At 61.3% G+C, this 16,337-nt stretch overlaps 2 protein-coding genes across 4 annotated transcripts in view; both read left to right on the forward strand.

Moving 5' to 3' along the window:
• Positions 1-3,086, forward strand: part of SEZ6L (seizure related 6 homolog like) — a 39,467-nt gene extending 36,381 nt beyond the window's left edge. Inside the window, exons 13-17 of one of the 2 annotated variants that reach the window (XM_056504510.1) lie at positions 28-222; positions 545-577; positions 698-812; positions 955-1,057; positions 1,321-3,086. In XM_056504510.1, coding sequence (XP_056360485.1) covers positions 28-222; positions 545-577; positions 698-812; positions 955-1,057; positions 1,321-1,350 — 476 coding nt within the window. In that variant the 3' untranslated portion in view covers positions 1,351-3,086. The remainder of the gene's footprint in view (positions 1-27; positions 223-544; positions 578-697; positions 813-954; positions 1,058-1,320) is intronic. The other variant, XM_056504511.1, reaches the window with a different exon arrangement.
• Positions 3,087-7,076: 3,990 nt separating this feature from the next.
• On the forward strand, positions 7,077-15,052 carry ASPHD2 (aspartate beta-hydroxylase domain containing 2). 2 transcript variants are annotated; one of them, XM_056504592.1, is made up of 4 exons: positions 7,077-7,249; positions 9,563-10,598; positions 12,774-12,887; positions 13,617-15,052. In XM_056504592.1, exons 2-4 carry the CDS (start codon positions 9,719-9,721, stop codon positions 13,724-13,726), a joined length of 1,104 nt encoding a protein of 367 aa, XP_056360567.1. In that variant the 5' UTR covers positions 7,077-7,249; positions 9,563-9,718; the 3' UTR covers positions 13,727-15,052. The 2 variants fall into 2 exon arrangements, with proteins under 2 accessions (XP_056360567.1, XP_056360568.1); XM_056504593.1 differs by lacking the exon at positions 7,077-7,249 and adding an exon at positions 7,303-7,516.
• Positions 15,053-16,337: the final 1,285 nt, after the last annotated feature.

The raw sequence follows: 16,337 nt of genomic DNA on the forward strand, positions 1-16,337 counted from the left end.
TCCTGGATGTGTTTCACTCCCTTTCAGCTGAGGAGTCACTGGCCTGTGATAACCCAGGACTGCCAGAAAACGGGTACCAAATTCTTTATAAGCGCCTCTACCTGCCAGGAGAGTCCCTGACCTTCATGTGCTATGAAGGCTTTGAACTCATGGGGGAAGTGACCATCAAATGCATCCTGGGCCAGCCATCCCACTGGAGCGGCCCCCTGCCCATCTGCAAAGGTAACAGGGAAGGGGATGGGGGGCAAGGGGACAGCCAACACCTCTGTCCCAAACATGGGACAGCCTGGGGACCTCAGTCTGGCTGCAGCCCCAGCTGGGAGCTGAGCTCAGCTGAGAGCTGGAGCTTCTCTGGATCTGGGTTCTGCTCAGTTCTGGCCATGTGCTTACAGACACCAAGAGCTCATTAAAAACTGGGAGTTCACAGTGTGGTTTGGGATCAAATGGGGCAGGAGATCCCAGGTTTGGGTTTCCCAGCAGGCAACAGCTGCCAGCACCCAGTCAAACCCAGCTACAGAGCAGTAACTCTGCATCTCTCTTCCAGTGAACCAAGACAGCTTTGAACACGCTCTCGAAGGTGAGTGGCGTGGGTTTTCTGGATGAGCAGGATCCTGGTGGAGCCTGGGAGGAGTGGAGAGGCAGACAGGGGATCACACGGTGCCTGCAAATGCCAACATAATAGATCTTGTCCTTTCAGTAGCAGAAGCTGCTGCAGAGACGTCGCTCGAGGGGGGAAATATGGCCTTGGCCATCTTCATCCCGGTGCTGATCATCTCCCTGCTGCTGGGAGGAGCGTACATCTATCTCACCAGGTGGGGCTGGCACAGGGCTGGGGGCTGGCTCAGCATCGCCCTCGCTAGCCACACACCCCGGGCATGGTGCTGGGAGGAGCTGGGATGGGGGAATGTGGTTCTGGAATCAGCCATGCACCAGTGACTCGGCCTCTCCCCGCAGGTGTCGGTACTACTCCAGCCTCCGCCTGCCCCTCATGTACTCCCACCCCTACAGCCAGATCACGGTAGAAACGGAGTTTGACAACCCGATTTATGAGACAGGGGTGAGTCCTGCTGTGCCTGTCCTCGCTAGGGACACTCCTGGGGGGCTTGGATGCTTGGGCAGCCACGGGCTGAGTCCAGCCAGGCTCTGTGGGAGCACTGAGTAATGGGGCACAGGTCCATCCGTGTGGGTTGGGAGGCTGAGGGGCTCTGGCTTTTCTCCTGGGAAAAAAAACAACACCCAGGATCTCTCTTGCTGCCTGGGAATGGGGAGATGATCCTGAAATGCAGCTGCTGCCCTCAACTGGCTTCTCCTTGCTTGCAGGAAACACGAGAATATGAGGTTTCGATATAAGGACAGCGGTAAGAGAGTCTCCAGCAGCGAACTTAATGTGCTCTCATAGAACTTCCTCAGTAACTAATCCAGAGACCACGTGGAGTTTGGTTGGACCCCCGGACCTGCTGTTGTCTTTCCTTTTGCCTCTCTATTGAAGATTTTACTGTTTTCTTCACTGTATTTATTCTATTTAAACTGCGATAGGTGTGCTGCCCAGCCCTGGGCACAGGCAGCAGCGGGAGCCGGGGCAGAGCTGGGTCCTGGTGAGGCCAGGGGGGCACGGGGGCACTGCTGTGTCCCCCTCCGTGGCAGAATGTCCCCTCCGTGGCGGAGCGTCCCTCGGCACTGCCCACACAGACGCAGGGGGATTTTTGCGGTTCTGATGTTGTTAAAAATTAAAGATGTCTCCATTGCAAGAGCCTGCGGTTGATTGCTGGGAGCTGAGGTGGCTCAGGGTCCCCTGCAGGGTCCCATCCCGCAGCTCCCGGCTCCCCAAGTGGGACCCTCCCCCGGGGGGCTCGGGGGGCACTGGCACAGGGACTGTCCTCGCTGCAGGGCTCAGGAGAGCAGGGACAGCCTGGCACACACGAGGTATGTGCTGCTTTCTTTCCCCACTTCACTTTGGATGTGGAGAGGCAGCAAACCAGGACTCTGGGGTGATGCTCTGTGGAGAAGACCCAACCAGAGCCACCAGCTGTGCTGGGAGCCCTGGAAGCCATCCTGGAAGCCATCCTGGAGCAAGCAGAGCTCCCAGCTGGTGCCTCTCTGCTCTCTGCCCGTTGTTCCTCTCCAGCAGCACTTCCCATCACCCTGCCAGGAACGCCCCGACCCGGCACGGCCAGAGGTCACTCTTTGTCCCCCGGCAGCATCTCAGGGTAAGCAGGATGGGCTGGGCTCCCTGGCTCCTGCTGCAGGGGGGGCTGAGGGTGGGTTGTGCTGTGCTGCCCACCCAGCACCTTCCAGGATCCACACCTGGCTGGGCCCCACAGCCGGGCAGGGGATGAAGGTGGAGGTGTTGGGAAGAAGAGGCAGGTGGGATGTGTGGAGGCTTCAGGAGCTCTGTGGGCAGCAGAACAGGCAGAAATCAGTGCCACCCTTGCCATCACCTGCACTCCTTCACTGCATCTCCCTGCCAGGGGGACACAGATCACAAAGGGACACCCCATCCCTGTTGTCTCCCTGCCAGCCCCTGGGGAGGGCAGCGAAGCCACCACCACGTCCTTGACTGCTGGTGTCCTTCTTTTGTCCTTGTAGAACCATCACAAGTGTGGGAGGCAGGGTGAGCTCGGGGTGGCTGGTGCAGCTCTGTGGTGTACAGCTGGGATTTAGGGGTTTTCCTTTCAAAACAACGAATGTGTGTTTGTAATTTGTAACGGTTAAAAAAAAAAAAAAAAAAAAAAAAAAGAAAAAAAAAGTGCCAAAAAATGTACAAAGCATTTCATTTCCCTTCATACCTGTCTGTTTTTATAAGAACAATGTGAAAATTGCTGGGATTAAATATTTTTGAACATGATAAAGTAGTTCCATGGGAAGCTCTAGCGTCCAGTATAACCTTGATAACAATTGTTCTGTATTTTTAAATGTCTGAAATCAGTTTGCAGAGACTCTGGCCACAGGCTGCAGCCATGCAGGGCAGGGTGAGGGCCAGGCACGCTGCATTCCCTGCTGTGGGATGGTGGCCCAATGCCACTGGTTTGGCTCTGAGTGCCAGGTCCTGCCCTGGTGCAGCCCCACAGTGCCCCTGCTCCCGTGGGGTGGAGGCATCTGAGCCCTGCTGGGACATGAGCTCACTTGGCACAGCCCAGGGACATGTCCCCTCTGTGGGTCACCCCACAGGAGCCAGTGCTGGCTCCCCCGTACCTCTGAACCTGGCACTGCCCCTTCTCGTGCCAGCCCAGCCCAGTGCTGTCTCACAGAGTGGGTGGGGGTCTGGGTGCTGCCCCAAAGCGCTGGGACCCCACTGGAGACCCATGCTCATGTCACAGAGGACATGCAGAAAGCTTTGGGGAGCCCTGCTAGCCCAACCCCATTGGGCAGGGGGTTTGTGGGGAGCATCTTGCCCTGCTCACCCAACAACCTGTGGCTGTCACCTGGCAGCTCCTATGGGACCTGGGGCAGGGACGCCACTGTGGGGACAAGAGGGGGGTGCCTCACCTGCCCCCCACATGGCTCCACACCGGCTGTGTCCCACACGGAGCAGCTTGGGGGGATCCCAGGGCTGGGTGGGAAAAATCCCCTCCTGTTCCCTGGGAGTCTCTCCGGGCTGAGCTGCTCCGGTGGAGGCAGAAAAGAGCCCCCATGAGGTTTTCCTCCAGCATCAGGTGCTGCGGGGGCACCCTGGGTGGCTTTGGGACACCCTGAGCACAGCCCTGCCTGAGAGCCTGGTGGCAGCATGGTGACTGTCACCTCGCCAAGGGGCAGCGCCACCGGGACACCCCTGCTGGAACTGGAACAGCATTCCCTGATGCCAGCAGTCCCGAGTGTCCCTGGAGGGAGGGGATGCTCAGCCCACCCCACACCCGGGGAAATGCCCGGCTGAGGAAACCTGGGGCTTCCCATCTGTGCCCGTCCCTCCGCACCCCGAACAATGCAACAGCGCTCCCTCCCCGAACGTGCTTTTAACCAAGGTTACGCTGTGACATCGCTAATGGCTTTGCTCAGCAGCTGCCAGCCTAATGCACAGGGGGCGAGGGAGCCAAGGCTCTGATGCAGAGCATTCCTGGGGGAGGGAGATTGAGTTATTTTTGGACAGAGATTGCAAGAGAATTAAAATGAAGGAAAAAAAAAAAAAAAAAAAAAAAAAAAAAAAAGCCCTTGATGCTGCCGTTCCTCCTCGGTGACGTAAAGCCGGAGCCAATCTCTGGCCTCAGGCGTTGTGCTGCGGATGGAGCTTTGTCTGGGCCCGGCAGCCTCGGCCACAACGGCCTCCCCCTGCCTGGGGCCGCGGGGGGTACAGCGGGGTCATGCCACAGCAGTCACACGGCCGAGGGACCCCCGAGGTCAGGGATGGAGCAGCAGGGACCCCTTGATTTCTTGAAAGCTGCATTGGAGGCTGGTGAGGCACAGCATCCCTGCTCAGCCCAGGCACAGCATCCCTGCCCAGCCTGTGCCAGGCACAGCATCCCTGCCCAGCCTGGGTGAGGCACAACATCCCTGCCCAGCCTGGGTGAGGCACAACATCCCTGCCCAGCCTGGGTGAGGCACAATATCCCTGCCCTGCCCAGGTCAGGCACAGCATCCCTGCCCAGCCCAGGTCAGGCACAGCATCCCTGCCCTGCCCAGGTCAGGCACAGCATCCCTGCCCAGCCCAGGTCAGGCACAGCATCCCTGCCCAGCCTGGGTGAGGCACAACATCCCTGCCCAGCCTGTGCCAGGCACAGCATCCCTGCCCTGCCTGGGTGAGGCACAGCATCCCTGCCCTGCCCAGATCAGGCACAGCATCCCTGCCCAGCCCAGGTCAGACACAGCATCCCTGCCCAGCCCAGGTCAGGCACAGCATCCCTGCCCAGCCTGGGTGAGGCACAACATCCCTGCTCAGCCCAGGCACAGCATCCCTGCTCAGCTCAGGTCAGGCACAGCATCCCTGCCCAGCCTGGGTGAGGCACAGCATCCCTGCTCAGCTCAGGTCAGACACAGCATCCCTGCCCAGCCCAGGTCAGTATCCCAGCCCAGCCCAGGCACAACATCCCTGCCCAGCCCAGAAGGCTGGGAAAAGCCCTGGGATGCACTTGGCACAGCTCTGCCAACAACACCCTGGCAGGAGCCCAGTCTGTGGGCAGCCTCCTGGCTCCAGTGGTTCCTTCTCCCTTTTCTCGAGATGTCCTCCTGGGGCAGACACTGCCAGTGTCCTCCCCTCAGCTGCTGCCAAAACTGTGCTTGTGTTCTGCCAGGGCTGGGATTTCCTGGAATGTTTAGGCTGGAGCTGGGACAGTGCTCCTGGAGGGGCCCTCCCTGTGCTGAGGAATCACAGAATCATGGAATCACGGGTTTGTGTTGGAAAGGATCTTTAAAGCACATCTTTAGGTTCCAAAGTCCCAAGCCCTTGTCCTGAGCAGGGAGACTTCCAATATCCCAGGTTGCTCCAAGCCCCATCCAACCTGGCCTTGGACACTTCCAGGGATGGAGCAGCCACAGCTCTCAGGTCAGCCTGTGCCAGGGCCTCACTACCCTCCCAGGGAAGAATTTCTTTTCAATATGCCATCTAAACCTATTCTCAGTTTCAAGCCAGTTCTCTTTGTCCTGTCATTCAGCACCCACATCCAAAATCCCTCTCCAGCTCTCTTGAAGCCCTGCAGGAAAGCCAGGTTGATCTGCAGGGAAGATATTAGTAAAGCTGGGGACCAGGGGCTGGTCCAGAGGCAGAAGAGAGCTCAGAAGGCAGAGGCAGGGGAGAAAGGAGAGGAGTGCCCAGAGCCACGGAACCTGCGAGTGCCGACAGAAGGATGCACTGTCTGCCAGGAGCACGAGCTGTGCCTGAGGCTGGGGGGTCTGGGAAGGAGCAGGGTGGAAAAAACTCCCATTCCTTTCACCCTGCAACACACAACCCTGCCAGGGCCCTGCAGGGCTGGGGAATGTGCTGGGGAAGCAGCAGGAGCAGGCAGGAGGCAAAAAAATGTGCCAGGATGGAAAACAAGGTGAATTTGAGGACTGCCAGGGATGAAGCTGCTCAGAGGAAGCCCACATACACCCGAGGGGTTGTGCAGGACAGCTCTGCTTCCACTTCCAGAGCCCAGCCTGAGCAGTGCCAGGGGAGGATGCGTGGGCAGCGGATGGCAAAATCTGCAAAACAAGGCAGGGCTTTCCTTGTGCCAGGAGCAGTGACACGTGTCCCACACGGCTCTACGTGGCACTGCAGGGCAGGGCAGGGCAGGGCAGCACTACCAGGGTTCTGCCGCACCCAGGATCTGCCTGGACCCGGGATCTGCCTGGACCCGGGATCTGCGGGCAGCTCAGCAATGGAGGAGGAAGGGCGGGAGCGCTGGATCCCCTGGGGCTCCCGGAACTGACAGCATTGGCTTAGGGGAACAGGAAATGGGTTGTGGAGGAAAAAGGCAAGAATGAACACTCACAACAGTTTCTCCACAAGCACTTAAGAGTTGTAAAGGGACGCTCCGACCTGGGAACAGTCTCCCCCCATCCATAGTGCCGCAGCACACCCTCACATCCTAGCTGAAGCTTTCCCTGGCTGCCTGCATCTTGGGCATTGCCTGGCTGGGAGCTCCTGTCCCCTGCATGCCAGATGCATTTATTCTTGGAGACAAGCAACCCCTGCAGCCCGAGGGCTGCAGCACAAGGGCCGAAATCCCGAGAGCCAGTATTCCCTGCATCCCTGGAGCCAGAATCCTGCACATCCCAAGTGCTGCATCCCTAATAGCCTGTGTCCCTGGAGCCAGTCCCCACTCCCTTGGTGGCTGCATCCTTGCGCGCTCTCACTCCTGGGACCAGCATCCCCAGACTGCTGCAGCCCCCAGCGCCTGAATCCTTGAAGCCACTGTCCCTGCGCGTCCCGCTCCTCCGCCACCATCCCCCGCGTCCCGCGTCCCCACATCCCGAGCCGCCCGCGGCCGGGATGGGCGCTCCCTCGGGGACCATCCCCGCCTCCTCCCGCCGCTCCATCGCCGGGACCCCTCCCGGAGTGCCGCAGCCCCGCGGCTCCCCCGCCGCTGCGGGCCCCTCCCGGCGGCGCGGGGCGGGAGCGCGGGGCGGGGGCGGGCGCGGCGCGGGGGCGGGCGGGCTGTGCGGGGCCGGGGCCGCAGCTGCCGCCCGGCGCGGTCCCGGCGGGGGCGGCGCGGCCCCTCCTGCCCGGGCTGCTGGGAGTTGTGGTCCGCGGCGGCGGCGGAGCGGCGCGGAGGGAGCGCGGCCCCGCACGGCCCCGCACGGCTCCGCACGGCCCCGCACGGCCCGGCGCGGGCGGCAGGTCGGTACCGCAGCGCTCCGCAGCGCATCGCGGGGGGGGCGCGGGGGCGCGGGGCGGTATCGGGGCCCGAGGCGGGGGCGCAGCTCCGATTCCGACCCCCGGTGGGGCGGGTGGCGCGGTGGCTCCGGGTGACAGCGCGGCGGCAGGTGCCGCCGGAGCGCCGGGCGATGGGACACGGGCACGGCAGTGCCATTGCCACGCCGGGTGATGCGGCCACACCGGTGACACCCGCTGACGCCGCCACGCTGGGTGACACCGTCACACTGGGTGAGAGCAGCGCGCGGGTGTCACTTACTCTGGTGGCTCGGGAGAGGGTGAAGGGAGCACCCGCTGCTCCGGTTCTGGAGTGGCAGCGGGCATCCCGCCTCGCCCCGAGGCTCCCGCTCCTCGTGCTGCTCCCAAAGGCGACACCAGCCGTGCCGAGCCGGGGACATCCCCGCCACGCGTCTCCGTCGCTGCCGGCCCACGGCCCGGGGACCCTGGCCGGGCTGAGCGGATCCCGCTGCCTCCAGGAGATGCCGGGGCCACCACGGAGCCACCGAGATGCAACTTTGTGCTGCATCGAAGCCTCTGCCTTCCTTATGTAACACGGCTGCTGCTGGCACGGTGCTCGCCTCCACGTCCTGCACAACTTCGGTGCAACGTGGAATTGATCTGCGCTCCCTGGAATGGCTCTGCCGTGATCATTAGCTTTTTCTGGGGTCTCAGGGCGGGGGTGCTGGGTGTGACCCGTCTCGGTGCAGGGCCGTGGCAGCAGGGGAGGTGACAGCACCCACTGGGTGCCCCGCGCATCCCCAGCCACACGGTGTGTGTTGGGGGCAGTGCTGGTGTTTGGGGCCCGGCCCCAGCGCTGGCACAGCCCCTCTGGAGGTGGGTTTGGTCAGGTTTGCAGTGGGGTGTGTGTGCTGGCACAGGGGGCAGCTCCTGGGCTGGTCTCACGGAGACTGTGCCCAGGGGACCCCAGGGCTCTGCACCTTGAGCCTCCTGGGCTCCCCGGGGTCAGGCCGGTGGCATGTGGGCACGGGGGCTTGGATTTCTTGCTGCTCTGATGGTTCCATCCTGATCTGAGGAGTTTCCTGCATCCCTGGGGCAGCAGTGGGGCTGTGTTTGTGTTGTGCTGCCTTTGCAGGGTGTGACTCTGACACCCTGGGCACCCCAAGGCTGTTGGATCCCCCAGCTCTGTTCCCCCTGTGCCTTTGCGTTGCCATCGGCTCTGACTGAGCGTGGCTGCTGTGCCTGAGCAGTTCCCCTCGTAGGGCAGGAGCCGCCCTGAATACACATCACCCAGGGCTCTGCTCCTTCCCTAACGTGCCCCAGTCCTGCAGGTAGCACGAGGTTGTGCCAGCCTCGGGGGACACCCCTGGGACCGACTCTGTGGTTGCACCCCGGGAGCCGAGGCCTGGGTGGGAGGAGCAGGAGTGTCTGGAGGAATGCCAGCCGTGGAGATGGAGGAAAGTTATCTTGAGATTCCCGGGAGGCTCTGTCATGCCACGTGGACTGCAGATCCTGGGATGGGGCACGCAGGCAGCATGCTACAAGGAAGTAGGGTGGAGGGAGGTCGGGTGTGTGTGGTGTGTGGATGTTCCTCCCTGGGGTGTAACACTGCCTGAATCCCAGGTCTCCAGCCCTGCAGCATGTCCCTGCTGTAGGATCAGATCCCATCTGAAGCCCATCTCCATCACCATTGATAAGGGAATTCACGTTGAGAGGCTGCAGGACCTTGGCAGGAAGGGCTGGGGAGGGTTTGGATGGCTTCCCTGGCTCATAAACCTATGCTGCTCCTTAGAGTCAGTGCTCTTACTGATGAGCTGGTGAAATCAAACAAACCAACCTGACCTGCCCCTGTTGCCACCAGCCTGACCTGCTCCTGTTGGTCATGTGCTGGCTGAGCTCTGGCCGCTCCCACAGCTCAGTCTCTGGAGGGAGAGTCACTTCAGAGCCATCAGATGGAGGGGATAAGCTGATGTGCTGCCAGATAGGGCAGTGAAGTGTCTACTCTCAGCGTATATTCACTTGGCAGCCAGATTTCAGACATGATAAGGCAGCAGCTTAGAAGAGAAACTGGAGGATGTGCAGGAGGGGAGATGGTCACTGGGGTGGTAGGAGATGAGGTCTGGGTCTCTCTGCTGCCTTTTATTTGGGTATTTGTGGAAGAGAGCATTGACAGCACTGAGGGATTTACTCAGCAGGACTGATGTTGGGCTCCTTATCCACCATCCCCTCCCTGAGAACCCCACACAGCTCTGGCTGTATCCCGTGCAGGGACCCCACGGGGCAGCCCTCTCCCTAACACCTCTGGGTTTCTCTCCCCAGAACCTCCCTCCAGCACAGCCTTTCAGGATGCTGCACCCAGGGGCGCCAGCGGGGACCCTCCAGCCGCGTGGCTGCTGACCCAGGGGTGCTGCCGGGCACCAATGCAGAGCTCCCGGGAGCGCAGGGCAGAGCCCATGGCAGCCCCGGCCCGGCTGCATGGTGTGGGTGCCCCTGAGCCCCACGAGCAGTGACCGCCGGGCCCCGCTGCGCGCTCCCAGCACCACCACCATGTCTTTGGAGTGGCTGACGGACTGGAGCTGCTCCCTGGACGGACTCCGCGATTTCATCGCCACCGGCATCCAGTCTTTCCGCGACTGCGACGCCACGGCGCTGGCGGCCGTGGCCTGCCTGCTGGTCCTCTTCGTGTGGTACTGCTACCACGTGGGGCGGGAGCAGCCCCGCGCCTACGCCACGGTGAACGCGCTGATGCAGAGCGCCGAGGCCAACGGCGTGCAGAACGGCTTCGTGTACTGCCAGTCGCCCGAGTGCGTGCGCTGCTCGCACCACGACGGCCTCAACCAGAAACTCTACCACAACCTGCAGGAGTACGCCAAGCGCTACTCCTGGTCCGGCATGGGCAGGATCCACAAGGGTATCCGCGAGCAGGGCCGCTACCTCAACAGCCGGCCCTCCATCCAGAAGCCAGAAGTCTTCTTCCTGCCCGACTTGCCCACCACGCCCTACTTCTCCCGGGACGCTCAAAAGCACGACGTGGAGTTGCTGGAGCGCAACTTCCAGACCATCCTGTGCGAGTTTGAGACCCTGTACAAGGCGTTCTCAAACTGCAGCCTCCCCCAAGGATGGAAAATGAACAGCACGCCCAGCGGGGAGTGGTTCACCTTCTACCTGGTGAACCAGGGCATGTGCGTGCCCAGGAACTGCCGGAGATGCCCACGGACGTACCGCTTGCTCGGGAGCCTCCGCACCTGCATTGGCAACAATGTCTTTGGGAACGCCTGCATCTCTGTGCTGAGCCCGGGCACCGTCATCGCCGAGCACTACGGGCCCACCAACATCCGCATCCGCTGCCACCTCGGTGAGTGCCCGGCGCCGTGGTTCACGTGTTGGGAGGGTGCAGAGGGCTGTGGGTGCAGGAGCCCCGAAAAGCCTCTGGCACCCCATGCTCTTGGAGCTCAGACCTGCTCTGCTTTGGCCTGAGGGAGGTTCTGGGGGTTTTGTGGTGACAGGCTCCTGAGGAGAGGTTAGTGTTCGGTTCCTGGGTTCCTGATATCCCCAGGGTCTCCAGATCAGCAGCAGGAGGGTTTCACCTCCTCCTCCTCCTGACCCAAGGCTGTGGAGTCTTGCTGGTGTGCCATACAGGGCTGATTTTATATAGGGGTCTCTGAACATCCCTCTCTCCGCAGGCAGGTCCTTCTCCCATCCTGGGATGTGGGGCAGCCTGGGGTGCTGCTCCAGGACTGCCACTGGCAGCTCCCCTCTCCTGGGATCTCGTGTGCTGCGCATGGGAAATGGGTGAATGGGAGCAGAGATGCTGCTTTGGGGTTTGCAGAGCTGCAAGCGAGGGCAGGGGGTGCCCTGGGGTGTCCCCTGCGGTGGGTCAGGCGCTGGGTTGGTGGCACAGTGCTCCCCGCTCGGCAGGCAGGGACGGGGAGAGCCCACACGGCACAGATGGCCGGGCTGGCACAGCACCGACCGTGCCGGGGGAGGCACCGCACGGGCCCGGCTGGCAAACACCAACCGCGCCTGTTCAGCCAACAGCTCGGGTAAACACACCCAGGCAGTGCTGGCCACTTGTTTGGAATGGCAATTGTTTGCAGAGCTGAGCCCAGGAGATGATGGGCAGCTAGGGCCTGCCCTTCCCGGTGCCAGGAGGAAACCTGTCACTGACCCCTTTCTCTGGGGTGCTGGGGGATGTGCTCCCCTCCTGAGGGGCTGGGAGAGGTTCCTGGGAGGAACCAGTGATGTCCCAGTGGGCTCAGGTGAGCACACCTGGAGCGCACACGCCTGGGCAGAGGAAGGACATGGGTCATTTGCTTGTCCTTCCTCTAGGTTTCTTCACTGGGCTGGGGGCACACTGGCACCCCCTCCTTGGTGCTGGGATCGCAGCTGTTGCTGTGCCCAGGGCATGGATGTGTTTAAGACACAGCCTGCCCTTTCAGGCAGGATCTGCAAAGCCAGCACAGCCATCAGTGGGGCGAGTCACCCGAGGATTTACTTCAGGCACAGGCAGCACCCAGGGCAGCATCCCGAGGGTGTGGGTGGGATGGACGGGCTGCAGGCTGCTCCCTCCCTGCATCCCCCAGCAGCTCAGCTTCCCTGTTCAGCATCTCCAGCTGAGGCTGTTGTGCAGAGAAATGGCTTTGGGTTTTGCAGCCTTTGAAACAGCAGCTTTGTAGTCCCAGCTTTGCCGGGCAGCTGGGAGTCCCTGCTGTGCTCACCGGGTTTGGCATCGCTCTTGGATCCGTCCTGCTCGTTTGCTGCATCGTTACCGTTCAGGAGCCACGTGAGCCCTGACCCCTTTCTCCGCCACAGCTGCATCTTCGGGGCAGGATGGCTCTGCAGCAGCTCCAGTGTCCCCAGCACTGCAGGGGGTGACAGTCCTGGTGCAGGAGGTGATGGGATCAACCCCTGTCAAACTGCCTTGGCTTGTGCTGGTATTTTAAGCAAAGACCCATTTTATTTCTATGATTGTCCTTCATGTGGCCCTCACAGAGCTGCTTCCCTGTGAGCGTTTTGTGACCTCCCTGGATTTCTGTCCTTGCAGCCCCATGGGTCACCCTGAGGCAGCACCTTGGGTGGGGACTGAGAGATAGGGCAGGTCCCTGGGGAGCTTGTGGCAGAGCCACAATCGAGCCCGTTTTCCAGCCACAGTACAATTCCTGCTCCCCAGGGTCATCGCTGCAGGGCTGGGGGAAGGAGCAGGCAGGATCTGCCGTTGGTCCTGAAGCTGGAAAATATCCCAGGAGTTTGGCTCCCTGTGCACACCTTGGGGCCATGGGCTCTGGGGACTGGGAAGCTGTTCTAGATATGAAAGTAGTGCCTGTGGTGCTGAGCTTGCTGAGGACAGTGAAAGGACAGGAGGGAGCAGACAAGGAGTGGGCAGGTGCTGAGCTGCTCCAGGTTTGGGGTTCAGCAGCCCCTCAGCAGCACTGTGGGGCTCACACAGAGCTCACTGTTTGCTCCCTGCTGCCCCACCACAGGGAACTCAGCACGGCCTGACCCTCCCTGTGCTCTCTCTTTGTGCCTGAAGGTCTGAAGACACCCAGCAACTGCGAACTGGTGGTGGGGGGCGAGCCCCAGTGCTGGGCTGAGGGCCGGTGCCTGCTCTTCGACGACTCCTTCCTGCACACGGCGTTCCACGAAGGTCAGTTCAGCGTGCGGGGCCTCCTGGTGTCCCCTCTGGTGCTGGGGACAGGGGACGAGCTGGGGGGGCACCCCCAGTCGGGCACTGTGTCCTGTGGGGCTCAGGCCCTGCGGCCCTGTCCCTTCCATGGCCTGGCTCCCCGTGACCACGCTCCCTCTGCCTCAGGGTGCTGAGGCACCTGGCACCGCTTTCCTGCAGCCCCCTCAGCCAGCCCGTGGCTTGCTGCGATCCTGACTTTGCTCGTGGTGCTGTCACAGCACTGCCAGCCCAGCACAGGGCCTCTCCCCGCCATAGCAGCTCATCCCTCAGGGCCTCGGCCCCTCCGGCCCTGTTGCAGCGCGGTGCTGACGTGCCAGCGGCGCCTTTGTCTCCCACGCCCGCTGGGTTGTTCCTCCCTCCGGCGCTGACGGAGGCTGTTCCGCTCCAGCTCTCCCGGATTAGCCGGCATTAGTCGCCCGTGGCACGAAAGCATCAGGCAGAGCTGTTGTACACAGGGGAGCGTGCGGAGAACAAAAGCTGTTGCTCGCACACCAGACCTGCTGTGGGGCTGGGAAGCACCGCTCCACGCAGGAAGGCCGGAGTGGCGCAGCAGCCGCTCCCTGCACAGATCCAGGACGCAGCTGCGAGGAGGCCCTGCCTCAGGAATCCTGCCCAAAGCAGCCCTGGCAGGGAGGAGCTGAGCTCCCAGCTGTTTGCTGGCTCCGCATCACCCTGCACTTCCACCCCCAGGTGCCCCGGAGGAAGGTCCCCGCGTGGTGTTCATGGTGGACCTGTGGCACCCCAACGTGGCGGCGGCCGAGCGCCAAGCCCTCGACTTCATCTTCGCGCCGGGACGGTGACGGCGCTGCCCGGCCTGGTGGCTCCAGGGCGGCCCGGCCGGGGCCTCTCCCGGCACACACGGCCTCGGAGCTCCCTCCCGGGGGCTTGTAAATGGAAACTGTGACGTGTATCCGCGCCCATCTCCTTCCTCCATCGTTGGCTCCAGGGATTCTTTTCCAAGCGCCGCTGGGCCTCGCTGCCCCCCTGCTCCCTCGTGTTCTGTTGCTACTGTGTTTTTGCGGTGTTCAGAAGTAGAGTAACAAACCCAAGGGTGCTCGTTTGAATGTAATGTAAAATTTTTCTCGTGGTCATCAAAGGAACAACACTCACACACCCACACATACCATAACAGCCAACCGGCCTGCCCTGCCTGGATGGACGGACAGATGGACACTGGGGGCTGCCATGGGCACTGTGCTCCCCCAGGCTGGGCTTATAGGGCAGGCAGGGCACAGCTCTGCCCACAAAGAGCCCTCCTGGGGCTCCTGCTTCCTCCTCCATGTGCAGCTGGGGCTCCCCAGCCCTCCTGCCCTCAGAAACTCCTTTTGTCACCCAGGCAGGGAGCAGAGTCCATCGCCAGCCCAGCAAGACAGGAGCCCTGACCTCCACCCTGCTGAGGGAACAGCACACACAGTCGTGCTCTTCAGTCTGACCAAGGGTGTTAGCAATTACCCAAATCCCTTCCTTGCTCTATCTCCAACCCTCAGTTTTCCCAGCTCCAGCTGGGAGGCCCTGCAGGGGCAGGGATGCTGTTTGGGAACAGAGAATGGGGGTTTTTGTCTGTCTGTAGGAAGAAAGGAGGTCACCATTCCTTCTGCTGCTCCATCTCCTCCTTTCCTCAAGCCAGGGCAGGCACACACAGCAGCAGCTCCCATGGACCTGACACCACCACAGGAGAGGCTCCCAAGGGGGGTTAATTCTGCAGCCTGAGCAATGAGCCCCCACCCAGGGACCACCACACTTTTCCTGAAGTTCCCCAGCACCAAGGTCTGTCTGGGGTCTGGTTTATAACACCCCCAAAGCACAGTGTGTGGTGGATGCTCACAGCTCTGGCTGGGAACCCTTTGTCTCTCTTCCCTGCCCGGGAGGGACCAGCCCTGTCCCCCAACAACTTCTTTACAGACTTTTCAGTGATCCGATTGCAAGACAAGGCAGAGATTTCAAATACATCTGAGATATTTTTTACACCCGTCTTGTTACAGACTACCTGAAGTGCATGATTTCTACACGCATTGGCTACCTGGACACAGGCCCTGGGGAAGCAGGCTGGCTCTGTCCAAAGGTTGGTAACATTCATACAGTGGATAAGCAAAGATTATCAATAAACAGTTGTGCTGAAAACAGAATGGGCTTTGCCTTCTGCTCTGACGAGTCCACTGAGGGGTTGGGTGCTGCTTATCTGGCTGCTGGGGGGGAGAAGTGGCCTGGAAAAAGCAGGAGCTGAAGGGTGGGAGGGGGCACGGGCCTGTTTGCCAGTGATACAGTGGGTGAGGGTAGTGCTGTAAAACACCCAACCCATGGAAACTCTGTCCTGAGCAGCTACAGCCTCCCAGACCTGGATTTGGCCAGGTTGAATGGGGCCTTGGGCAGTCTGGTCTAGTGGGTGAATCCTTGCCCATGGCAGGGACTTGCAAATGGATATTTGAGGTGCTTTCCAACCCAAACCATTCTGGGATTCTGTGATGTCAGTGGAGCCCAGGCTGCCAAGGAGCACAGGGATCTCCCACAGCCCATCAGTGTGGGCACAGCTGTGGGTTCCAGCCCTGCTGCCTGTCCCAGGGCAGCAGAGACTGTGCCCAGCCATCCCCAGGAGCAGCTGCAGGCCTGAAGCTCCCCAGGCCCCACAGAAGCCATCAGCCTTGCCAGAACATCCACAAACCATTTCAGGAATTGCTTCCAGCTGCCTGCATGGATGCATTAAAGGCAGCAGCTTCCCAGGAGCAGTTCCAGGGTAGAGGCTGCTGCTCAAATCCCACCCAACTGCCTGAAAACCAGTGCTTCACTCCCTTAAGCACAAAGCCATCTTGGCAGGGCAGGAATTGCTCTCCAGAGCCCCCCTGGCAGTGCCCAGCTGCTCCTCATCCCCTGATGCTCAAAATGCCTCATTTTTAAGCATCCTCTCCAGCACAGCCATCACCCTGCTGCCAGGAGCTCTCTGTGTGCTGCTCCCTCCTGACCAGCACAGGGCAGGCGTGGGCTGGGTGGCCAGGACGGGCTGGGGGGGCAGATGCAGCCCGAGCAGAAGGAGCAGAGCCAGCCCAGCTGTTCCTGGCCGGCAGACGGCTCAGCAGATTGCAGCAGCAGATCCCTGATGGCAGCAGGCAGGAGCATCCATCCAGCTTGTGCTTTGCTGCTGTGCCAAATCTCCCTCCTGTCCCTCTCAGGCTTTTCCTTCCACTTCTGTGTTTCTTGCTAGAACACACAACCACTTCCCAAGCGCCCAGGCAGGATGCAGGCGGATCTCCCTGCGGAGCAGAGCAGGCTGGAGCTGCTCCTGCTGCTCCCAGGCTTCCTCTCCTGGGAATTGCAGAGGGAACCCACATCTGCTGAGGGCACAGAAGGGACAGACAGAGCAGCATCTCCAGAGGGGTCATGGCTCAGCTGAGCAGGGATCCCTCATCACTCCTGCCT

The sequence above is a fragment of the Oenanthe melanoleuca genome, chromosome 15 (assembly GCF_029582105.1).
Source record: "Oenanthe melanoleuca isolate GR-GAL-2019-014 chromosome 15, OMel1.0, whole genome shotgun sequence".
Lineage (NCBI taxonomy): Eukaryota > Metazoa > Chordata > Aves > Passeriformes > Muscicapidae > Oenanthe > Oenanthe melanoleuca.